Source organism: Castor canadensis, chromosome 5 (assembly GCF_047511655.1).
Source record: "Castor canadensis chromosome 5, mCasCan1.hap1v2, whole genome shotgun sequence".
Lineage (NCBI taxonomy): Eukaryota > Metazoa > Chordata > Mammalia > Rodentia > Castoridae > Castor > Castor canadensis.
In genome coordinates this window covers 176,103,755-176,129,619 of record NC_133390.1, presented here as the reverse complement: position 1 = coordinate 176,129,619, position 25,865 = coordinate 176,103,755, and the positions used below count along the sequence as shown (strand labels likewise).

The 25,865-nt window shown below is 46.9% G+C and overlaps 1 protein-coding gene across 3 annotated transcripts in view; it reads right to left on the bottom strand.

The window, feature by feature from the left end:
• Positions 1-659: 659 nt before the first annotated feature.
• The window catches only part of Cass4 (Cas scaffold protein family member 4), a 40,308-nt gene continuing 15,102 nt past the window's right edge, over positions 660-25,865 (bottom strand). For 2 of the 3 annotated variants that reach the window (XM_074075010.1, XM_020170140.2), the window contains exons 2-6: positions 17,112-17,531; positions 10,902-11,003; positions 9,603-9,668; positions 6,781-8,088; positions 660-1,895 (exon numbers count right to left, since the gene is read on the bottom strand). In XM_074075010.1, the coding sequence (XP_073931111.1) occupies positions 1,485-1,895; positions 6,781-8,088; positions 9,603-9,668; positions 10,902-11,003; positions 17,112-17,531 (2,307 nt within the window). In that variant the 3' untranslated portion in view covers positions 660-1,484. The remainder of the gene's footprint in view (positions 1,896-6,780; positions 8,089-9,602; positions 9,669-10,901; positions 11,004-17,111; positions 17,532-25,865) is intronic. The other variant, XM_074075012.1, reaches the window with a different exon arrangement.

Genomic DNA, 25,865 nt, shown 5'->3' with positions numbered 1-25,865 from the left:
GGTGTTTACATGACTGAGGGACACAGACCTGCAGGTAAGAGACACAGATCTTCCCAAGGAGAGAAAGGATGATGTAACCATAGCAAAATAATGAAAGATTCAGCTGCCAGGACAGGAAGAGGAGGTAGTTTGCTTGGAGGAGAGCTCAGGGCCACTTGTACAGCTGTACCCAGCACCAGGTATCCTGTGCATATCACGCCTTCCTGTCTGCCCCCACCCCTGACCCCAGGTGCTGGTTTTGCTTTCCAATGTCAGGTGGACACCCGAGAATTTGGGATCCTGGCATCTCCCTGGAGATTCCCATGAGAAGCATTTGAAGGACAAAAGTACATATCCAAGACTTTACATGGCACCAGAATTCAAGTCATGTGGATCAAAGACTTTTCTAGATAAAGGATTGCTGCAAATGATGTTTAAATTCATGATTATATTTAAATAATATTTGAGGGGCTGAGGGCATGGTTAGAGTGGTAGAGCACTTGTCTAGCAAGCCTTGAGGCCCTGGTTCAACCCCTAGTACTGCCAAAGAAAAAAAAGAGAAACCTAAAAAATAATAATAATAATATTACAGACTGTAATAGATTTAAGAGTGCTGAAGTCTAACCTTTTTCTAAATGAACAGTAGAATTTATCAAGAAAGACAGAAGGATGGCCACATTCATAAACAAAATAGGTTAGTACAGGACCCAACACAGCACGTTATGTTCAGATTCAACATCCATCTTTAATTAGATAAGATAGGGTAGCAAAAATACATATTTATATACTGGGGCTGGGGTCTATCTCAGAGGGAGAGCACTCACTTAGCAGTGTGAGGCCTGGGCTCAATTGCTAGCACCACACACACCACAGGCACACACACACACACACACACACACACACACACACACACACACACACACATATATGTACGCAGATACTTAATTTGTACCAATCTCACAGAATTAATTCAACCCAATATGAAAACATTTCATTTTCTAATAGCTACAACAGAAATTAATCATTGAAAATAAGCTCCCTTCCTTCCCGAATCTACTTTCTAATAGCTGATAGACTGTGGAAGTTTGTCACTCTGTCACCCAGACTAGAGTGTGAGCTGTATGAGGGCAGGGCCTCTGACACACTGCTGTAACTCCAGCCCCTGCAACTTGATTTTAGCTGGTGCCCAGTAAAAAGTGTTAAATGAATCAATGCAAACCATGCACAGGTTCAACTAACACAAAATGACTTCTACCTCCCACTTCAAACACAGACACCATAGACCTGGCCCGGGATGGTCCTTAATTCCGGATTCTCTTTCCTGACACCCCTGGGGTGAAGTCAGTGTCCTGGGGTTGCTCAGCCACTTGGCAATACCCACTCTGGGCACCTGGCTGTTTGCACCCATCTGCGGATGCCAGTCTGGCTTTCCCATGGGACAGAGTGGCACGGGTTGCGGGTGTGGAGCGAGCTCAGTTCCACTCCGGGGAAGGAGGAGGAAGGCTTCATTCCAGCGTCCCTCTGAGTTGCCGCGCGTGATGCTCCAGCTTCCTCGCCTGGGCCTGGAGATGCTCCAGCGCCGCAGGGCTCGGGTACTTGAGCACGGCGTCCTTGGTGGCCAGTGCGAGGTCCTTGAGCAGCCCGCACAGGTGACTGCTGCTGCGGAGGAGCTCGTTGCGGGCGTCCTGCTCCTGGGTCTCCTTGCACAGGGTGTCCACCAGCTTCTGCCCCACCACGATGACCAGCTTGCCCTGGGTGATGAACACCTCAGGAGGCTGGCTGTTGCTGAGGCTGCTGCTAAAGACCCCTATGGCTTTGAAAAGTGCCCCAAAATAGAGCCGGCAGTGTTCAGAGAGGTGGGCTTTCATCTCAGTGTTCTGCTGACTGAAAGGTTGGGGTGTCCTAGAGCTAAGGCCCTGGAGAACAGGAAAAAGAAAACGGATAAGAGATGGGTTGATTAGCAGGTGTGGTTTTCTTTCCTTTCCTGTTTCTGCTTCCTTTGCAAGAACTTGTATAAGATAAAAAGCACAGTTTTGTTAGGGAAATCCAACACTGCAACATTTGTCTAACAAATAAATGTTACCATTTTCAAAGCACATATAACCCCATATACAGAAGCTTGCCTTATATATTGTAACACACAAGTGTATATAATTTTATCTAACCATCTCAGAAAACCACAAGAAGTCCATTCTAAGGACCGCATGGACTTTGAGTCCAACAGTGCAAGAGGGGAGCCAGGCATGGTGGCACAGAGTGTAATCCTAGCACTCAGGAGGCTGAGACAGGAAGATCATGAGTTTGAAGCCAGCCTGGGTTGCATACATGGCAAGACCTGTCTCAAAAAAAAAAACAAAAACAAAAAACAAAACTCAAAGTACAAGAAGGGGCTGGTGGGGGTGGGGGTGTGGCTCAGTGGTAGAGTCAGTACTTACCCAGCACCAAGAAGAAGAAGAAGAAAAAAAAAAAAGAATACAGAAAGAAAGAAAATAAGGTGAGAAAACTTGATGGTGAGATTTAAAATTTTTACTCCAAGAATAGATTTTAAAACACTTAAAAATCTTTTGTACTTATAGTATCAGAGGATATACTCTTTTATCTGTCTTAGTATTAAAATTTTTATTTGGAGCTGACATGTGGCTCATGCCTGTTATTCCAGCTACTTGGGAGGTGAAGATGAGAAGGATCTTGGTTTGAGGCCATCCTGGGGCAAAAAGTTATCAAGACCCCATCTCAAAAAATAAGCCAAGCCAGCCCAGGCAAAGTCAAGGCCCTATCTGAAAAATAAACTAAAGCTAAAAAGGGCTGTGTGTGTGGGAGGTCCAAGTGTAGCAACTGCCTAGGTAAGCATGCAGGCCCTGAGTTCAAACCCCAGTACTGAAGAAAACAAAAAAAACAAAACAAAACAAAAGCCTTTACTTATTTGTTAAGCAAGGTTCCATCAAAAATTTTACTTTCAAGCCAGGTGACCGTGGCTCACACCTGTAATCCTAGCTACTTGGGAGGCAGAGATCAAGAAGATTGCAGTTTGAGGCCAAGCCAGGCAAATATTTCTGAAGGCCCTATCTCGATGATACCCAACACAAAAAAGGGCTGGTGGAGTGGCTCAAGTGGTAGAGCACCTACTCAGCAAGCATGAGGCCCTGAGTTCAAACCCTAGTATCACCAAAAAAAAAAAAAAAAAAAAGTTACTTTCATCAATTTCACCTTCCGGAAAATGGAATTAACGTCTCCCCAAAGCACTACACCATAGAAGGCCTGTCACAGTGAAATGTAGTGGTGACCGTTCCATAGCAATCCAGAGCCCATCTGATGCTTTTTACTTACTTTGTGTGTGTGTGAGGAGCTGGGGTTTGAACCCCTGGCCTTGCACATGCTAGGCAAATGCACTGCCATTGGGATACACCTGAGCCTTCTTTTGCAGTTTTATAGATGAGGAAACTGAGATCAGAGCACAGGCTGACAGAAGGACTGGAGGACAGAGTGCAATGGTTCTTCTCTTGACCTCTGCACCCTCTGTTTGCCGGTGACACACTAAGGCAGACAGGCCTGGGAAGAGGGGTTTTTCAGAAGTGAGCTGTGTCCCCAGTGGCTGGTGGGCTTGGGAGTCAGTCAAGGAGGAGGGAAGCACACTTTGAGATGCATATTTGTTGTTAGAATTTCACTTTGCAGAATGAAAACCATGATTACTTCCAGTACAAAGTGAGGGAAAGGTAGTGGTGGTGTGTGGGGGAAGGGGGGAGTTGAGACAGGCTCTGGCAGCAGGGAGGAGGAAAAGAGCCAGGCCAAGGCTAGGAGCAAGGAGAAGCAGTGATCTAGATGCTGGTTCTTACCATCTTAGCCTAAAAATAGCAACTGTAGTTGGATGAAAAACACATGCTGACCCCTTAACCAGGGGCAGGCGAACATGTGGAGGCAGTTCTGGTTGTCACCCTGACAATGGACTGCTGTGGGCAGTGAGTACACAGAGGGCTTGGGACGCTGAGGCGAAATGCCTCACATGGGGAACTGTCCCCTGTGGCCACTGTGCCCCTGCCCTCACTGAGGAAACCCTGCCAGTCTAAAGCAGGGGCTTTCCAGCTATGGCCCCTGGGCCAGCAGCCTCAGCCTCAGCATCACCTGGGCTTTTTTTTTTTTTTTTTTGGAGACAGGTTCTTACGATATAGGCAAGTTGGCCTTGAACTCCAGATCTTCCTGCCTCTACCTCCTGCGTGCTGGGATGACAAGCATGCACCATCTTGCCTGGCTTATCACCTGGGAGCTTGTTAGGAATGCAGAGACTTGGGCTCCTCCCACACCCACTGAATCAGAAATTCAGAGAGGGGCCCAGTCATCAGAGTTTCAGAACGACCTTTCAAGTGTGGGAACCACCAGCAGAAGGTAGACTTCCCATTGAACAGAATTGCAAGGCGTTCAGCAACATGGCAGGCCCAAAGTTTATTTTAGGAGCTTGGGGACTGAGCGTGAGACGACCTAGGTTCTTGCCATGGTTTGTCTCTGAGAAGGCATACAAACTTGTCTATGTCATTGGACATCTCTGTCCTTCCCTGCCCCGACCACCTGCCTCACAACCTTAGTTGTTGAGCTGGTTCACAGTTTCCCCAGCTTCAGTAATTCAAAGACAACTTTCACAAGCTATACTTTTCTTGCCCCTCTCAACAGCCACTGGCTTCAAATTTTGTCTTCAAATGGAGCCATTTAAACATGTTTTCACTTCAATCAGTTTAGAGGAAACATTTGAAGATGGTCAGTGGAAAAATACTGTCATTTGCAACAAATAAAGGCTAACCACCAACAACACAAAGATGCAGTGATAATATCTTTGATTTAAAGAGAAATAGAGGCTGGAGGTGCAGTTCAAATGGTAGAGCACCTGCCTAGCAAGTGCAAAGCCCTAAGTTCAAACCCCAGTACTGCCCCCCCAAAAAAATTTTAAAAGGAAGTAGATTAAGTATCAAAGAGGTGTTGAAGATACACAAGATACACAAACCCCAAACCAACAGATTGTGTTGATGTGATAATCAGAAACATTAAAGGTGATTGCCCCCAGAGACTGTCCCTGTGTCATTTAATGCCATGTCAGGAGTACCCATGATAAACTTGCAGAGGACCTGGAATCCTGTCACTAGCTAAGGGCTCAGGCACCACACGCTGAGCTCTCCAGGGTGCCCTCCACTGAATAAAAAATTAAAATGAAGAAAAGAAAATCCAGATCTCCAAAGCATATTTATCAGAACCGTTGGAGAGTGACTGCGGAGCTTACTGTTGTGCCTGAGCCTTTGTTTCCATCTGATCTTTGTTCCAAAATGGATTTTTCTTTCTCTTCTAGGTTAGGTAACTTCTAAAAAATAAAATCTCTTCAAAGTACCAACTCAAATGGTTTTTACATTTCACTGTTGAAGTGTGAGTATTCTTCCTTCTGATTTGTCTGTGGTCCTGCCTACCAGTGCTTTTTTTCAACCAAAGGAGGCTTTGGGGCCCACATAGTTTTAAAAAATTATATATAAAAGTCGGGCATGGTGGTTTGCATCTGTAATCCCAGCTACTAGAGAGGGAGCCATAGACAAGAGGATCATTAGTTCTAGACCAGCACAGGCAAGTTAGGGAGATCCTGTCTCAGAAACAAAATACAAACAAAAGGTTTGAGGAGAGGCCCAACTGGTAGAGCACTTGCCCAGCAAGCCCAAATCCCAGGATTTAGTCCCTTCCAAATATACATGGAAATTAAAAATATTCAAATTTCTAGAATGTGTTAAAGCTCTCATGTCACCAGCATTTCAGCAGAACCCCAAGGCCAGGGCTGAAAGGGCCAAACATCCCCCTGACACAGTGCCTAGGGGCCTGCTGGGCATCTGGAGGGGTAACCCCTGAACTCAGGTCTGAATGTATACAGCTAAGTTTTTTTTTTGTTTTTGTTTTTGGTGGTACTGGGGCTTGAACTCAGGGCCTACACCTTGAGTCACTCCACCAGCCCTTTTTATGACAGGTATTTTTGAGATAGGGTCTCGAGAACTATTTGCCTGAGCTGGCTTTGAACCATGATCCTCCTGATCTCTGCCTCCTGAGTAGCTAGGATTACAGGTGTGAACCACTGGCTCCCAGCAGTACTGGAGTTTGAACTCAGGGCTTCATACTTGCTAGGCTGGTACTCTACCCCTTGAACCATGCCCTGAGTCCTATTTGCTTTAGTTAAGTTTTCAGATAGGGTCTCACTAACTCTTTGCCTCAAACCAAAATCCTCCCAACTCCACCTCCCAAGTAGCTGGGATTACAGGCATGAGTAACCACGCCCAGCTCAGCAAAGTATTTTTAAGAGTGACTGGCACCTGGATGGATGGAGGCTGATCAGGTCATGAACAATTAGGAAGAGACTTAATACACCTCTTTTCTGTTTCTAAGAAAATATGCTGAAAAATTAAAAGTAATAAAAAAAGAAGAAAAAGAAACTATGGTGACAATGACTAAATTTATGGCAGAGAAATTTGGTAAAAAGATTTTAAAAATCTACTCAAAAGCTTTTTAAAAGACTTTTAAAATCTTTTCTGATTCTACTGTCAGAGACAAAACTGAATCCCAAATTTCTAGAGAGAGCCAACTCTGATGAGCTCTCAGCCCTAATACTAAAATATTTATCTTGCTTCCTAATAAGATTTTCTCTGGAACTTCACTCCCATGAATTTTGTTTTCTGGGTAATGGAATCAATGTCTCCCTGGAACCTGTACACATTGATATGGAGTCCAGGGGGCACCATGCTGGTGACTGCCAAAGCCCTTCTGTCCCACTGGGAACTCTGAACTCACCTGTGCACAGACACTTGTCCCACTTTTCCTTACCAGGTCAGGGGAGGATTCATCTTCCTCTTGCCTATTCAAAGGACCACTCTTCTGGTGTGACTCAATTTCCCTCTGGGGAAGCTGAATGCACTTTCCACACTTCGGTTCTGCATTTGGAGTTAATTGCACAGTCTCTTCTTTCTCACAGTTCTGCTTAAAAAGAAGCTTCCCGTTGGCAATGACGATGGAGGTGAACCTCTTGACGTCTTCAGGAACCATCCGAGCCACCATGACGAACCTCTCGAGGTCATCTGGGCTGTTTTGGACTTTATCTGTCACAAGAACTTCTAGAGACCAATTGCAGCTGTCTAGGCCTCCCTTAGATTCCAGCAGGCTCTGGTAGGAGGTGGAGATGGTCCGGAGCTGATCCCGAATTCTGGCCTGAAGGTGACTGTCGGTGAGGTTGCAGGCGGTCCCATGAATTCCTTGGGCGAAATCCAGAAATTGTCTTACTGATTCTTCAGTGTGGTCAGCAGCTCTGTGAATAGCCTTGATGTTAGCCTCTAGAGAGTCTCTGAACCTCCACTTCCTACTCACAAAGAGCAGCAGGCCTGCGACAGAGCTCACCACCTTGTGCTGCAGGCCCATCGCTGTCTCCTTGGCCAAGTCCAAGTCCAGGGAGAGCTCCTTGGCTGACTCCTCCAAGGAGGAGCTGGAGGACGAGTCTGTGGACGCAGAGGAGCATGAAGACACAATGCTAGCTCTGCCGTCAGAGCTGGAAATGGATAACTGGTCGGGTTCAGGAGATCCAGATGCTGTCTGCCTAGAGAACCAGGAGGAATTGCAACCCACGGAGCTCCCTGGAGCATCTGGGCCCTTTCCTGGCTCAGTCCCAGCCCGAGGCACACTTGGCATTGCTTTGGGGATATCATAGATGTTGGGCTTTGTGTTCTGCTGCTCCACTCGGGGAACCAGAAAACTGGAGGGCACCTTGTAGCTGATGCCTGCATCGGAAGGGAGCATGTCCCTGGGTGCTAGGCAGGCACAGGAAGGGACTTCTGGAAGGCTGAATTTTTTTGGCATGTGCATATTGTCACAGCGCTGTGGAGGGAGGCTCCTGGCTCTGCTACTTGGACTGGCGATGGGGGAGATGGAAAGGGGAGCAGTGTATGACCCTTGTTCCTTCTCAAAGCTGGTTAGAGATGTATTTCTGACACTGGCTTTTCCCGCAGACACTGGGGTGTCATAAATCCATTCTGATTTCTGAGGGTTTGGCACCGTGCTGTAGCCAGCTCTTCCCAAGGCAATCGCTGCCGTCAGGGGAACGCTCTGCTCCTGAGGAAGAGACACAAGCAGTTATCCAGGTTAGTAGCCATAAAAAGAGAGCTTGAGTGACTCATTGCAGTCTGACTGTCACTCCCCTGTCAAGTACCTTCAATGGTTCCCCACTGCTATTAACACTCAGATTGACTTCACCTCTTTTTGAGACCCTTTGTCTCCACTTCCACCTCCACAGCCCTTTTTGTCTGCCATCCCCACCTTGTACACCCAGTAACCTATGCGGTTTACCTCCGGAGCTCTCAGTACTTACTCATGCCCTGGGTGTAACTCTTCCCAGACTGGTTCCTCTCCTCTAAATGCCCTTTGACCTTTTTTTTTTCCATCTAACGAATCCTTCTGCATCCCCCATGATCTTGCTGAAATGCTGCGTCTTTTGTAAGGCTTCCCCAAGTATCCTTGGGCAAAAGTGTATTTATGGGACACGTGGCAGAATCCAGTGACAAGCACAGATTACATTTTAAATGAAGTCACTTCCCATACGCAAAGAAAAGGGACACATTGCAGCACACCACGTCTTAGGTGTCTTGTAATAAGAAGCAGCCATCTAACATTTGCTGAGCTCTGGCTCTGTGCCAGGCACTGTACCGCTGCCCCCACTGGTGGGAAACTGAGGCATGGCTCACTCTGTTCCTGAGCTCTTAGGGACTTTGCCTCAAATGCAATAAGGTTTGTTAGAAGGGCTTTGCATCTGATTAGTGATCAAGTGGTATTACTTAGATCTGAAATGTCCCTCAAAGGCCTGTGTGTTCAAGGCTTGGTCACCAGCCTGTGGTGCTATTGGGAGGTGGTGGAGCCCTCAGGAGGGAGACCCAGTAGAAGGAAATTAGGTCATTAGGGGAGTGACCTGGAAGGGGATATTGGGGCTCCATTCCTCTCTCTTTGCTTCTCGGCCACCATCAGGCAAGTGTCTTTGATATATTCCCACTGTTATGGTTTGATATGAAATGCCCCTCACAGGCTCAGATGTTGGGCACTTCCTCCCCAGCTGGTGTGCTATTGAGAGGGTCTGATAACTTCAGGAGTGGGACCTAGCTGGAGGAAGTAGGTCCACAGAGGCAGGTCCTCAGGGGTAGCTTGTCCTTGGCCCTCTCCTGCCTCTCTTTGCCTCCTGTCCACCATGAGGTGGGTGGCTTCTGTCACATACTCCCGTTGGTATATTCTGCCCTGGTACATGGGCCCAGCAACCATGAACTAAACTCTCTAAGACCATGAGAGAATAAATAAATAAATAATTCCTCCCTTTAATTTGATTATGTCAGAAATGTCATCATAGTGACACAAAAGTAACGAATACACCAGCTGTGATGATCCACACCACCACAGGCTCAAAAGTAACCACAACCAACCATGGGCTGAAACTGTGAGCCAAAACAAACCTTTTCTTCTTATAAGTTGTTTCTCTCAGGTATTTTGTCACAGTGACAGAAAACTAACTCATCAAGCTAATAAAATTTCCCAGAGGATATTTAGTTTTCATAGCATCACATCCCAGCACTGTTCATACTCACGCTTGCCTGACTGGTCAGGGCATGGGGACTGGCTGGTATGTCGTATAACTGCTGCTTCTCTGGATCCTAGAGAAAGAGCACAAAGGAGGACAACTTAGACTTTTCCTTCCTAACAGCTACCAGCACAAACTTTCCACCCAGCAGTGGTTTTTCCAAGGAAAGAGATAAATCCCTGACTCGAATATTAGAGTCCCTGCCTGCCTAGCAAGTGTGAGACCCTGAGTTCAAACCCAGTACCACCAAAAAAACATACAGGAGATGATGGGTCCCTAATATTTGGGGCTCATGGTCACAGTTCTCTTCAGATGAGGTCTGTGTGCTGAACTGAGTGACAGTCAATAGCGGACTTGGTGCTTTGAAAGGTGCCTTCTTCACTGAGGGTGGGGGAGAGCCATAGCACTCACTGCAGCTCCTGCGTTAAAATCAATAGCTCAGCAGAGCGCCAGTGGCTTATGGCTGTAATCCTAGCTACTCAGGAGGCAGAGATCAGGAGGATCATGGTTCGAGGTTAGCTTGTGCAAATAATTCTTGAGAGCCTATCTCTAAAAAATCCATCACAAAAAAGGGCTGGTGGAGTGGCTCAAGGTGTGTGCCCTGAGTTCAGATCCCAGTACAGAAAAAATCAACAGTTCATCTTGAAGAAGTTAGGTTTTAAGACTGAATGAAGCCAGAAAGGAGTGAAGTTGATTTTTGATGACATGAAGCAGGTCTTACAAATTTGACATACAATTATGTACAAGTAAGTTCTTAAAAAAACAACTAAAATTTCTTCTCCCAGAGGTAATCAATGTTTAGATAATCAAATATAACCAGGATTAAGACGGATGTATATCCCTAAGATTTTATTTAAGGGCTGGGGTGTGGCTCAAGAAGGAGAGCATCTACCTTGCAAGTGCAAAGCTTTGCGTTCAAACCCCAGTACCACCAAAAAAAAAAAAAAAAAAAAACCATTATTTTTAAGGGCTAGAGATTTGGATCAGTGGTAGACTGCCTGCCTAGCACATCCTGAGGCCCTGGATTCAATCCCCAGAACCACACACACACACACAAAAAGAATATTATTTTTCTTAAAAGAATGCATGTGTATGTATATAAGTAAATGCATAACAAAACATCTATTACAAATGAAAAGTAAACTCTCCAAAATATATGGAATTCCAACAGATTTAAGTAATCCTAAGTAGGTATAAGGAAGTAATGAAGCCAACCATGATCGGTGATATATGAGTTGGAGTTTATGCCCTTAAAGACCTCTTGGCACAGAAGCCCTGGGGGGAGCAGGACTGGAACAAGACTTACCTTAAGGGTTTTGAGGACCCGGCTCTGAGCAGGCACGTCATACACCTGGGAAGGCAGAGTTGCAAATGAGGCCCTTGCAGGCCTGGGAAGCATGAAGAGGGCCTTGAAGAGAAAAAGAAAAGAGCACAGGAAAAGGAAACATTAGGATGATTGTCAGTCATGTTCAAAGTTAATCTCAAACAGCAAGGACGGCCTAGCAGATGCTGTTGAGAGTTTGCCCTGCACCACTAATGGACAGATCCTTCACTCTGGAGATTGGAAATCGCAGGACGCTGGTGGGGAGGCTGCCTGCCTCAGCCTCACCTGGGAAGCAGGTTAGTATGCAGATTCCTGGGCCTCAGGCCTGGCAAATCTGAGCACTGAAGGTACTTGGGGAGCCTGACGTAGAAACAAGCTTGCCCTGTGGTTCTGAGGTTTCTACAGATGGGGAGGCTGGCTTTCTGACATGGAGTTATTCATGTACTCATCTAAGGAGAGAGATGGAGTGTGGAAGGTTACAGGGTGGGTAAATCCCTCGTCCTTCTGAGGCAGGATTCACCATGGATCACATGTCACTCCCTGGGAGCACTTGCTCAGTTTCTGCTCACAGGCTGGGGTATGGCTCAAGTGGTAGAGCGGCAGCCTAGTTTCTGCTCGTGCTGGTGCATGGAGCCCAGGCCTGGGAGGGGGATAGCAGGGTTCCACTGCTCCTGTGAAGCACACTGCTGTTTACTCCATGTCCGACAGCATGCTGGGGGCTGCAGGGCAGTGGCTTCCATCCGTGGTAAATCTGGTGAACTTCAAAATAATCCAGATGCCAGGGCTTCCACTTCAGACCTCTTGAACCTGAACATCTCTGAGCAGGACCTAGGAATGGGTGGATTTTTTTTTTTTAATAGGGTAGAGGCTGGTGGCTGCCAGGGACTTAAAGTCCAAAGGGAAAGGAAGTAGGATTTGAGCACACCTAGGTCACAGGCTGGGGAGTAAGATGGGGCTGGGAAGAAAGGCAAAGCTGAATTTCCCATTGCTCCCAGGGAAGGGGAATGTACATTCCACCTGGGTTCCCAGGAACCTGTCATTGAGTAGGGAGCCTTTCCAAGTTGGACCATGGGAGCCATCAGGGTTAAATGTGGAGCCCGGGAATGACAATCCAGGTGGAGGAGCAGCTTTTGAGGACCAGGTCAGGGTCCCTTCCTTCATTGCAGTGTCCCCAGGACCCAGCACTGGAATGGCACAGGTTAAGTGCTGGCATTTATTCGTTTGCTTTTAATAAATGAATATGTACAACTTGAGGCAGTAAAAATTAGCTTGAGGTGTAAAAACCCCACCTGACTATTTATCAGGTTGCAATCATAGTTGCTGTAACTAGGGCAGCTATGACGTCAATAGAGCACATTTTCTTCTTCTTTTTTTTTCAGCGCTGGTGCTGAAGTCAGGTCTTAAGCTTGCTAGGCAGGCACTCTATCACTTGAGCCACTCTGCCAGCTCTTTTTTGTATTGGATATTTATTGGATATTTTCAAGATAGGATCTCTCGAACTATTTGCTAGGTCTGGCTTCAAACCTTGATCTTCCTGATCTCTGCTTCCCGAGTAGCTAGATTACAGGAGTGAGCAGCTGGCTGTTTTTTTGTTGTTGCTATTGGTTTGTTTGTTTTGCAGTACTGAGGTTTGAGCTCAGGGTTTTGCACATGCTAGATAGGTGTTCTACCACTTGAGCCAAACTTCCAGCTCTTTGTGCTCTGGTTATTTGAAGATAGGCCTTTTTGCACAGGGCAGCCTGGACCACAATCTTCCCATTTTAGGCTTCCTACCACTGCTGGGAAGAAAAAAGCTGGAATGACCACTCCCAACTTTTTCTATTGAGATGGGGGTCTCACAAACTTTTTGCTACAGCTGGTCTGGAATCACGGTCCTCCAAAGCTCAGCCTCCCAAGTAGCAAGGATGACAGGCATGAATCAATATGCTCAGCAGGACCCTTTCTCCAGGGACACACTGTGGTTGTCAAGGATCTAACAGTTCCCTTCTTTGAGTGATGACCACTTTCTTACTTGCAAAGAAATGTGGTTCTATAAAATCCTGAGCTCTGGGAAGCAGAGCTCTCTGGAGTGCTCTGGTTAAGCAGGAAACATCCCACTTATGCCTAAATCAGCTACACAGAGGAGTGGACCCTCCCCTCCAAATCCTGCCCTGTGCAGAGCCTCAGCTAAGGGGGATCATCCCCTGCATTCTACCTCTGTCCCCACTTTGTGCAGCCTGGGCTGATGCAGCCCCTTTGAGCCTATCACAATACTGTTTTCATTATATTTCACCTAAATCCCACCATGCCTGTATCCCATAATTACACCACCATAATTTTCCTCCTGTTTGTGAGATGCCTCAAAGGTTCTGTGCTCTGTGATTTTCTTCATTACAGTCAGTAACCTTGATTTTGTCCCTGGTGGTCCTAGGCTGACTGGAACAAGACCAATCCCATTGCATTTTGAACTAAAGTCCAAGCTCCTAACCAGGACTAAGATGTCACCCACCGTCCAAGCCTAGAAATCATACAGGAGCGTCCCTAACCATCAGCTGCCCTCTGAGTCCTCTCCCTTCCAGCCCTACTGATCCCAACACAAAGGTGTCTCCCTTTCCAAATGCTTCTCCCTTGCCCATCACTGTCCCATTTTCCCTACATGGTCACCTTTGTGGATCACACATGCCTACAAGAGTACCTATAGCCCAGGGACTTTCCTGTGTGTGGCTTTTCAGATGCAAGGACGCCACTTCAAAAATGCCCAGTGTTTCTTGGAAAAATGTAGGCTGCAGATAGCAATCAATTAAGGAACATGTCTGAGAAATGCAGTTTCGAAAGACCTTAGGAAGACAGAAGGAAGTTAAGTTCAGGAACTAGAGGGTTTAAGAACAACTTCACCAGGAAATCTGACCCTTTATTTGAAGTACCAGAGGCTGCTCTGAGAATTTAAACCGAAATCAAATATGTTTATGTGGTCTTTTTTTTTTTTTAAAGTCACACTTGCACATTATATTAAGGAAGTTAGAATGAAAAGCAAAACAAAGCTCAAGTTAGTGGTTGCCCTGAGGGAAGTGACAGGGGATGGGGGGCTTCTGGGGTTCTGGTTTTGTTCATTATCATGGTTGGTGTCAGTGGCAGAGCTGTGCCCTTGGATCTGAAGGCGAAACTTTTACAAGAAGCTCAATGGAAAGAGAAGCTTCAACCAGAGCCAGGTTAAAGGACACAGGGAACCACCTGTGAGGACAAGGGTTCTGTCTTTGGGGCACCACAGGCAGAAGGGCACAGTGGGACTTGGAAACTTTAGTCACAGTGCTATATTCACAGGCTCATGAGCCTGGATGGAAAGTGTTACCTCCTGGGGACCAGTCTCCTCCTGCGTAAAATGAAGAACTGTTCTAATCCAAAGGGTCCACAGAGGCCTCTTCTAACTACAAGGGTATCTGATTACGACACAGACACCACTCTCAGGACAACTTGAGAAAAGACACACGTTTCTACCATCTTGGTTTTTAATTTTGGGCCAACGAATCTAGAGATGGTCTACACAAGTCTACAAGGAGTCCATGAAATGACTCTCCCCAGTTGTGGCCCAAGCCTGTAAACTCTCCACTGGAAGACAGCTCAAAGCCAAGGGCTTGGACTTGTCTGGCTCTGTCAGTAACTGCTCCTACTTGAAACATTTTTCTCAGCAGTCTCAGACTCAGGGATAAAGGTGAGATACCTGAGCAGGGAAAAGGTGCTTGCTTTGCCTTCAGCAGCAAGGCAACCTCTTGGTTGCCACAGAGGCACAAGCAAGTGGTAGACACTTCGTGTCAAGGACAAAGCTTACAGCTAATGCCCTAACCCTCTTTCTCAGTTAAGCTTGGATGGTAAACTCATCTTTCCCGTCACACCAATGGCAATCTGGGAGTTCATGGTGAGGTCTGTCTTTCTGAAGTCTTATGCTGGGTCGGATCACTTCATGCATTCAACAAAAACTCACTGAGCGCCCACAGGAAACTGGCACTGAGTTGGGTGTGGGTACCCAGCCACAGTGGGCATCACAACTGGTTTCCTTTCAGAGAGAGGGGGGATTTTTTTTCTTTAGTGGTCTTAGAAAGAAATCCAAATTAACTTCAGCTAGTATGACTTGCTCTTAAAAGAAACACTGACAAGGCCCCACTCCAAGTCAGCTGCTCAGATGGCAGCTGAGATGCCAGGTGGAGACTGGGCCAGTTGTTCCAAAAAAGCAGGGGAGGGTCCACCTGGTGGATTGCTTCTGAAGGCCTAGCCGGCTTCCTCCTTTTCTCGTAGTGTTTGGAGCCAGCTCCTGCGTGTAGCTGTTCTGTGTGACGGCTGTCTGGTTGTATGCCTTGCGGCCCTGAAGTCAGGAAATCTGAAGAGTTCAAAATCTTTGAAGGAACCAACACCTTCCCATTTGGAAGGAGGTGCAGAGGGGGCTGTGTGGTGAATAGCATGTCCCAGGGTCCCTACACAGGTCTTGACACAGACCTTGTCAAGACCTCTGCCAGAGCTGTGGCCAGGTGGAACGTGTCATTTAAAAGAAAGCAAAAGGATGGCAGGAAATGCCACCTGCTCTTTGCTCCTAATGCCTGGAAAGCCTGGGCTTGGGGAAAGCACACTTCACTTTCCTCCTTTCTTCTTTTAATTCCTCTCCTTATTTTCAAAAAAAGTTTCCACTATACATTCACTAAGTGCTTTTTCTCCTCCATTTTTAAAATAAGCTATGTGAGAAACATTGCAGACGTTGTACGTGTTCAACAGAACACACAAATCAACTTCCTGATCTATTTGTTCAAATATTTATTGAGCTCTTGCCCCCATGCAAGTTGGTGCTAGGTACTAGTGACACAGGACACAATAAAGCAATGGTCCCTGCTTACTGCCTTCTTTCACTTTCTCCTTAATCAGTTCCACTTCTCAAGGGGGAGCCACTCCTGGGTGAGTTCTTCTGGGCTTTTCCTATCTGTGAGCAAGGATGTGTTTCTGCATGCACACATGTGCACACACATACATGAATGTACGTATACACACATACCTGCACACAAAATGTTTTTTGAGTTTTGGTTTGTTTGGTCTTTGGTTATTAAATGGTTCTTTCTTCTCTGTTACAAATACCTCATTCTTCATACTTCTATGGTAGTTTGCCATGGGGATACACCAACATTTCTGCAACTAATCCTCTTGTGTTTTTTGTTTGTTTGTTTTTGGTGGCACTGGGGTTTGAACTCAGGGCCTTATACTTGCTAGGCAGGTACTCTGACTGCTTGAGTCACACTGCCAGCCCCATACACAAGCATTTAGGCATCTTTTGTTTTTCCCTAACACAAATGATGCTATGGCAGAGGCAGGAGGTTAGAGAGTTTGAAGCCAGCCTGGGCTACACAGTGAATTCAAAGTCAGTTTGGACTGCATAATGAGATCCTATCTCAAAACCAAAACCAAAACCAAAACCAACTTCCCCCAAGCCCAGATGATGCTGTAATGGCATGGCCTCTTCATCCAGATCTCCGTTTGCCTTCTCGAGTATTTCTACAGCACTTCTAGAAGTAAATTTTCTGAGAGGAAGGACCATGCACTGAGGTGTGATGAATAACTTCTTGCCTTCTGTGTAATGGAAATTCAACACTTTTGTGATCGTCAGGGTGTGATGGGGTCACTGGGAATATCCCCAGTGCTGTCATGCACAGCTCCACTGAGCCCTCCACTGACTGCACAGAGCAGCCAGTCTTCGTGACCTGGGCACACACAGGGGTGCCAAGAGCAAGAATGTCAGAAGAGGGCACTGGGCCAAGAGCACCAGTTCATCCATCTTGAGCCCTGGTGCTCTGCGTTCCAGTTTTCACAGTTGATCTGATGGATGACAATGAGCTCGGTGGTGGTGGGGTGGGGGGCGGTGATCAGGTGCCAGTGGCTCACACCTGTGATCCTAGCTACTCAGGAGGCAGAGATCAGGAGGATCAATCATGGTTCAAAGTCAGTCCTGGCAAATAGTTCGAGAGTCCCTATCTTGAAAAAACTCATCATGAAAAAGGGCTGGTGGAATGGCTCAAGGTATAGGCCCTGAGTTCAAGATCCAGTACCACAAAAAAAAAAAAAAAGAAAAGAAAAGAAAAGAAAGAAGAAAAAGAAAAAAAATGAGGTGAGGGGTAGTGAAGCTGCCCCTGGGTATTTTCATGCCCTTGACCCTTCTCCTTCATTGGGAAATGTGCTTACCTGGGCAGGGAAGCTCAGAGTCTTTTCACAGATGATTCTGGCACTGGATGGTGGGTCAGGAAATTCATAGACTTGGGCAGCCGCTGGCGGGGACCCCTCCACCCAGCTCTTCATTGGCTCATATACAGGGCCTGGGGGCAGAGGGTGGAGCAAGGTGGGCACCTCATATGTGTCCTCTGAGCTGGTGAGATCTTCCAGGCCTCTCAGGAATGGGGGACAGGGTTTATCTGAGGGGGCCTCCAGGAGGATTTGGAGGCGGTTGGCAGGGGCCAGGCCTTGCCTCCCATGAAGCAAACACTTCCACCAGCCCTCACTTTCTGGCACATTTTGCTCCAGAATGGTCAGGATGTCTCCTCTGGAGAAGGCTAGCTCATCACAACAGTCAGGGTGGTTGTCATAAAGTGCCCTGGCCAGCCGCATCTGTTGGGGGGAGGAGGAAGAAGAGCATTTGTTGTTTTAACTGTTGTCCATGATCCCATCACATCACATGCCACTCAGAAATCACTGTGCACGTTCACAGCTACCGATTCCTTTCCTTCCTTCCACTCCAGAGGCTGCTGCCCTAGCTCTTTGCCTGATTCATTCCTTCCTGTTGAGGGGGTTTCAGGAGAAATGCCACATCCTCAGGGAAGTTTGACCAGCACCACGACACCAGGTAGAGTAGCCTTAATAGGCCCTAGGGCCCTTTTTAGATCCTTGGAAGCTATGGCCCTTGTAATTACATACTAGTTTGGCGTGGAGCATAGCTGAGATGAAATCCTGTAGGTAAGTAACATAGTCAGGTTGAAATTCCTAGCTGTGTGCCTGTGAACACATTAGCTACCCTCTCTGAGCCTCAGTTTTCTCATGGATAAAATGAGAATAAATAACAGTAATAGCTACTTCCTGGGGGTTCTTTTGAGAATTAAATGGACTCTGTGTGTGAGTGTGTGTGTGTGTGTGTGTGTGTGTGTGTGTGTATTTACGGAGGTAGGCTGGTCCCACGTCTTGTTTCTCTTTTGCTCTGTCCCCAGCTCTAGCTCAGGGCCAGATGTTTAGTAGAAGCTCAATGGATGTTCATGAAAAAATGAGTGAATGAATGAATGAATGAATGACAAGACTCAGGAGGCTAGTGGCTTTCCTACGGTGGCACAGCCAGGATCAAAGCCCACTCTCCTGTGGGATTGCCAGGATGTGGAAGGGAAAAGGCAAAGGGGAAGGGGATAAGAAGGAGAATCGAGAGGGAAAGTGTGCAAAGGACATGCACATGTGTGGGATGCCACGATGAAATCCTTACTATCTACAGCTTATTACACACCACTTTAAAAAGTCTCCCTAATTCCCCACCCCCGCTCTTTCAGTAAGCCACACAGCCCCTAAAAACCACTTGATGCAGTGCCGGTGAGGGTGGAGCCCTCCTCATTTGACCGTCCCATGGCAGCTTGTTTCTATGGGTTTAAAATAATCACCATTCCCTCATTGATCAATCCATGCTCATTTTTGAAAAATTGGAGTCATTCTCCTTTTCATTCTTGAGATGACCGGCTTTCAGTCTGTTGAAAGAAAATGTATTCCTTTCCTAATAAACTTTACTGTCACTTTCACAAGAAAGGAAAAAAAAAAGAAAGAAGCGGGGGGCCAGGGGTTCACGCCTGTAATCCTAGTTATTCAGGAGGCAGAGATCAGGAGGATCATAGTTCGAAACCAACCCCAGGCAAATAGTTCATGATACTCTATCTCGAAAATATCTATCACACAAAATAGGGCGGCTGGTGGAGTGGCTCAAGTGGTAGAATGCTGCCTAGCAAGTGTGAGGTCCTGCGTTCAAATCCAAGTGCCACAAAAAAAAATGGGAAAGAGAGAAGTTACCCATAATCCTCCCACTCAGAGATGCCTATCCATACCATTTTGGCATTTATCCTCCCAGTCGTTTTCTCGTTCTTTAAATAAATGTAATTATACTTTTATACTCTTTGGTCCTTGTACAGACAGCGCATAAATGAAGCAAAAACAAAGCACCATCTCAGCATTTGTTGGTATTTGTGCATCTTGCACAATGATTTTTTTCTGTTATGCCACAGATAAATGCCTGACACCCCAAGTATTGAGATTCTGGGGGATCTTGGGGAGACACTGCGGCATGGGTGTCTGAGACGCCTAAATAGCAGCTGACCCCTCAGGCAGACAGAGGTGCAGAAAGTACTCATAAAACATCCAGAAGCAGAGCCCCTGGGAAATCATGAATGTTTTTCATAACTAAAACCTTTTTTCTTACTACAAAGCAATCTAAGCTCACTGAAGAAAAAGTATAAAATCATGATAAACAAGAAGAAATTAAAAATGCCTGCCTGGGCCACAGTTCACCATTGCTAATCCTTTGTTTTGTTTTTGTTTTTCTCCATCTTTTTCTTGTGTATATTGGCTCAGCTACATACTCAGAGTCATAGTTAAATGTCAGAACTTAATGAGATTATATGATACTCGTTGTTTGACAATTTGCTTTGTTTTTTCACTTAAAGTAGGTTGGGAACTCCTTTCTATGACAAAAACAAAAACCAAACAAACAAAAAACTATTTCATTCAGTGCCCTTTTAAATAACAACTTGGTTTTCCATTTCGTGGATGACCTACACTCATCCATAGTTTGGGACATTTTTGCAAAATCCCACACACAGGGCCCTGAAGGTTTGGGGGGAGTTTTGTCTTCATCCAAAGAGTACTTGGGAGCCACTAAAGTGTGGTAGCAATTTTGTGATTTTGTTAGCGATCACATCTTTCCAGCTAAATATTTACAACTTCCCTCATTCATGTCCACGAACAAATTTCTCCATGGCAGGGTCAACCTTCAGTGATGCCTTTTGTTGTTGCCAACAAAAGTTACCGCCAGTTTGCAGTTCACTCACCTTCAAGAGCCTGTGCATTCCTTTGCTCCCTAGTCTAGCTCTTTGTTGGATGGTACATTTGTTTTTAAATTGTTGTTAAGGAAACTTGAAATGCTTCTTAACACATTCTTGGAAATACCCAGGTTACTCAACTGCAGAATCAACCGCAGCTTTCATGCCCTATGAGTGGGTCACTTCCGGGCCACTCAGGAGGTGGGTCACCTCTCTGCTGCACCCCACCACCTTCAACTCATTCTTACAAACAGCCAAGATGTCCTGCAGAGTTGTGGGCGTGTGCACCATGAGGGACCATTCCTGCCTGTGGAGATGTCCCCTCTCCTCAGTGGGGAGAATGAGCAGGTTGTCTGAGTCAGTGAGTTTACAAGATTAACTCAAAAAGCAGAGATCTGAGTTAGAGCCACTAACACTGCCCTATGTGGTGTCACATACTTGCTTCTTCACAAATTCAGCAAACATCTTTTGAATGCTCTTGATGTGTGGCACTGTCCCCGTGCTTGGGATTTCAGAAACACACATTTTGATCATGTCACTCCCCTCTCTACCACCGTCATGGGCTCTCTGGAGCCTTGGGATGAAAACCAAAATCTGCCTAAACCTTCAAGACTCTGTGAGGTTTTGCTCCTGCCCACATTTCCAGCCTCATGTGTCTCACTTCCTCCCCAGTCCCCACGAGTTCCACCCTTTCTGGGGGCTCCAGCCCTTCACACATGCTGTTCTCTCTACCCCAAAACACACAGCAGCTTCTCTCCCTGCCAAATTCCTTGCAGACTACCTTAAATGTCACTTCCTTAGAGATAAGGTCCCCTGACACCTTCCCCAAACCAAACTTACTCCCCATATTTTTTTTTTTTCTAGCACTGGGGTTTGAATTCAGGGCCTCACGCTTGCTAGACAGGCACTCATACCGCTTGAGCCACTCCCACCAGTCCTTTTTTGTGAGGGATTTTTTTGAGATAGGGTCGTGTGAACTATTTGTCCATGATCCTCCTGATCTCTGCCTCCTGAGTAGCCAGGATTACAGGCGTGAGTCACCAGTGCTTGGCTCCCATATTTTTTTTTCTCACTATTTTTCCCCAGCAGTGCCTGTCATTTTGCATTGAATTCAGTAAGCGGGCAGTCATTGCTCTCACAGAATAGGAGCCCCCGGCAAGCAGGGTCCTCATCTTCCTTGTTATGGCTGCCTTCCCAGCAGCCAGCACCTAGGAGAGAACATTAGCCACTTGTGGAGCTGTGGATGGATGAGTCTGCGTTTGTGCTGCTCAGAGTGTCAAGTCTTTAGGAGGTAAAAGCCACAGCAGCAAGACCAGAGCCCTGATTTCAGTCTGGAGCAGAGGAAGAAGGAAGCTTCTTGTGACCACTTGGTTTCTAGGTGACCTTCAGAGAGAATGAGCACAGAGATGCCCAGGTGAGCCACAAGGCCTGGCTTCCATCCCTGAATGTGTGTATCACAGGTGATTTCAGGTGGGGACAGGTGCTCAGCCTGGGGAGGCCAGCCAAGATGGTGCCTAGAAGGGTGTGAGATCTTAGAATCTCATGAAGAGTATTCACTAAGGATCCAGATTTCCTGAAGTCACACATTACTAGGTAGATTGTTTTTTTAATGAGGCAGAAAAAAAAAATTCTATTCACTAGGAAAAGATAATTTGAAAGGTTGCACTTTATTATCTTTATAAACAGCTCTGAAATCTTATTCTAATATCCCTAAATTAAATTCCCCACAAATGCCTAGCTCCTCAATGAGCTTTTAACATCTTCACAGCTCCCCATTAATCATCAATTTCATATTTGCTGGAAAGTCAGGATTTTACCCCTCTGAAAATTACACTTTCACCGTCTACACTGGGAAGGAAAAGCGAAAAAGATAAACCCAGGCTCCTCTCAGTCCTCACAATTCACATGAAGCACACTGAAAGCAGTCTCAGAGGGATGCAGCAGGTGGCTCAAGGGGTAGAGCATCGGCCTCGCAAGCCTGAGGCCTGAGTTCAAACCCCTCTACCATCAGTTTTTTAAAAATGGCAGTCTTAAAGGAGAAAAGGCCCATTGCCCAATATTGGCAAATGAGACAGACAGTGGTGCCTATTGACAGAGCAGCTGTTGTGTGGGGCAGCTGCTCTGCACTGTCCAGACTGGCAGAGGCTTCGTGACACGTAGGCCTTTGTGGGAGACAGGGATGTTTTCCAGAGAGCGGTGGCTCTTACAGCCAGCCACCTCACTGGGCGATCACAGCTGTCCAAGATGGACAGCAACAGTCATTCTTTTCTTTTCCTTTTTTGGTAGTACTGGGTTTAGACTCAAGGCCTTGAGCTTGCTAGCAATCACTCTACCACTTGAGCCGTGCTGCCAACCCTTTTGCTTTGGTTTATTTTTCAAATAGGGTCTTATGCTTTGCTCAGGTCCAGCCTGGAATCGAGACCCCTCCACCTCTGCCTCCTAGAAGCTGAAATTACAAGTGTGAGCTACCACACCTAGCCAAGTAATCATATCCTTGAGATTCTGTCTCCTTCATCCTGACAGCTTACTCTCTTTGGGATAGGAGACCCCATCTTCAGAGAATGTAAGCTCCCCACAAAGGGAACCCCTAACATATGTTGCAACAGCACGAGTCCTTTCTGTATGATATTTTTTATTGTTAGCAGGAGTGCCTCTGGATACCTCAAGCACCCAATTAATAATGTCTTGGAGCCAGGTGCTTAGAACCAGTAGCTCACGCCTATAATCCTAGGTACTAAGAAGCAGAGTTCGGGAGGATCAAGATTCAAGGTTCAAAACCAGCCCCAGGCAAATAGTTTTGGAGACCCTGTCATGAAAATACCCAACACACACACACACACACACACACACACACACACACACACACACACACAAAGAAAAGAAAATACCCAACACAAAACAGGGCTGGTGGAATGGCTCAAGTGGTAGAGCATCTGTCTAGCCAGCAGGAAGCTCTGAGTTCAAGTTCTAGTATCACAAAAAAAAAAAGTCTTGGAAATTTTCTTGAACTTTTCTTTTCTCTCAGTGCTGGGGATTGAAGTCAGGGCTTCCATCGTTAATTCCCAGAGACCTCGGATGTAAGCTTTCTCTTTTTCTTCATCTTCATTTTTATAGGATATATTCATTGTACAGGGGACATTCATGGCAACAATTAAATGTAGGTTTTATCCCCATATTGCAGATGACTTGTCCAAGGTCGCTTGGACTCTAACTGGTCTCCACATCTATTTTTGTCCTCTTTCTCTTACAATCCATCCTCCAGACCCCAGGCAGAATGATATTTTGGTGTCTTGTTTAAAAACTCCTAATTGCAGCTGGGTGTAGCATCTCACACCTAGAGCTACTCTGGAGGTGGAGGTTGGGAAGATTGAAGTTTGAGGCTACCCTGGGTAAAACTTAGCGAGACCCCCATCTTACCCAATAAACCAGACATGGTGGTGTGCTACACAGGCGATCATGGGTAGGATCATGGTTTTAGGCTGATCCTGGGAAAAACCAGAAGATCCTATCTGAAAAACAGCTGAAGCTAAAAAGGGCTGAGGACATGGTTTAAGTTGGAGCACACTTGCCTAGAAAGCACCAGGCCCTGAGTTTAAACCTGGGTAGCGCCAAGAGAATCAAACTAAAACAAAGCACCCCCCCACCCCCCAGCCACCGTAATTGCTCAGAACTGCACTTGGAACAGACCCTAGACTCTATTGTGGCTCCAAGTCTCTGTGTGACCAGCTGGCTGCATCTGCCCTCATCAATTTCCCTCCAGTGTTTTCCAGCCTTGCCTCCCACCTCAGCACCTCTCCCTTGCTGTTCCTTCTGCCCAGAACACGCTTCCCTGGGTCTTTGCATGGCTGGCTCTTCACTTTCACTCTCAGCTCAGAAGTCCCCTTAGGAACTGCTTCAGCCCCATCTCCACGAGGCAGGGCTCTCAAATGGTAGCTCTCTGGGTACAGTGAATGAAAAATCCAGTTGGGGCCAGGCCGTGGTGTAGGGAGAGCCAGGCACCTCAGCAGCTCCAACAGCAGCAGCAAACTGTCATTGTCACTGTCACTATACACCCAGCCCACTGGCACTGGGCTGAGCTCCTCATGGGTAGCAGATGGAAGTAGTTGACAGCCACAGCTAAGGAACCCCAAACCACCCCAATAGTGGCTGAGGCCAACTCACAAGCTAGCCTTTAACAGGGTGCTCTTACGGACATTTGCACAGATATTTAAGGAAACAGCAAAGGAGGACGTGAGTTTATCTTTTTGCTAGGTTTCAGCTACAAAAGAAAGAAGCCTTCTTAACCAATTTCTAGAAACGACATTTTTTCCCACACGCCCATCTTGCCTTTGTGTTCTGCTTGGTTTTTGGAGATAAGGTCTTGCTATGTAGTGTAGGTTGGCCTCAAACTCAATCCTGTTGCCCCAGCCTCTCAAGTGCCTGTATTACAGGTGTGCACACCATGCCCATCTCATAGGCTTATCTTCATATGGCAGCCAGGAGAGAACAATGAACAAGCTCTGGGAAAGATCAGGAGGGAGGGGCTGAGGGCACAGAGACAAAGAATAAGGATGACCTCAGCGGGACACCTTTCCCACCACCAGATGTGGTGTGCAAATCTGTACTCAGCCGGCAGAGGAAGGTGTGTACTGAGTCATGGTTGGAGAAATCCAGAAAGCCATTCATTAGTCATTCATCATTCACTGTACCGCCAGGAATTCTGGTGGAGATACCAGCAGAGCCGTACATGATTCCACCCAACAGCTGAATATGGAGGGGACGAGCTCCCACTCCACCTTTGCAGAAATAAACACAGGGTTTACCTCTCTTACGTGTGATGGAAAGAAAATACAGGAAGTTGTGAGAAACCCTGAGTGCAATTGGGAAGTTATGGTGGGAAAGGCGTAGAGAAACTTTCCCTGAGAAAGTGGCTCTGGAAACTTCTATGGGGGGGAGGTGAGGCAGAATTAGTCAGACAGGGAGTGGGGAGGAGGCAGAGGAAATGAGTGAAGGCCAAGTGAGGGGGTGAGAAAGGGGTGAGCGTGGGGAAGTTGGAGGAACTGAAAGGTGACCAGGCTGCCTGGAGAGCCACAGCCAAGGGGTCTGGGTGTTGATTTTGGGGGCTGGTATTTATATCTGGTTGCTGGGTGGGAGGCGGATCGCAGGGAGCAAGTACACAGCCCAGAGACTAAACAGAGCCAGAGGCCTTGTGCAGGTGGGCGAAGCCTGTCCTTGGACGTGGGTGGAGCTGCCATCCCACAGCTGCAGGAAGGGGCCTGCAATGGCTGTATCACCTGCTGAGGGTCTTGGAAGAAGGTGGGAATGTCAGAGTGGCCCAAAGGAGAAGCAAACAGTCTGCATGCATCCTGTCCTCTCTGGGTTAGGGCTAGTGGTCACAGCACTGAGCAGAACCAGCTTGAGGGAGAGCACAGAAACAGATGTGCCCCTCTCTTGCCCCTGGGCCCTGGCTGGGACTCCCCTCTGCAGGCCCAGTGACAAGAGCCCTGCCTGCCTCTCTTTTGATGACTTTAGTTTAGCAAAGGGACAAAGCTGCAGAAGCTATGTCAGCACTGGGGTGTGTTGAGGGGGGGCTGGGCATCATTTGTGCTGTTGGCTTCATTTTCTAGCTCTGTGGTCCCTACAACCAGGAGAGGTTAAGAAATGAGCAGCAAGTGACAGAGTGGGCTTTGAACCTGGCTGACTCTGCAAGTCACTGCTGCCAAGTTCTGCACAGCTTCTTCTCCGAACCCAAGTCTCTCCTCCACTCTGACTCATGTCAATCTAGAAGAGGCTGGCTTAAGCATCTCCATGGGCGGGGGGGGGGCGGGGGGGTGGAGCTCAGTGGAGTGCTTGCCTAGCTGTGGAAGACCCTGCAGTGAAATTCCAGCAATGGGGGGAAGAA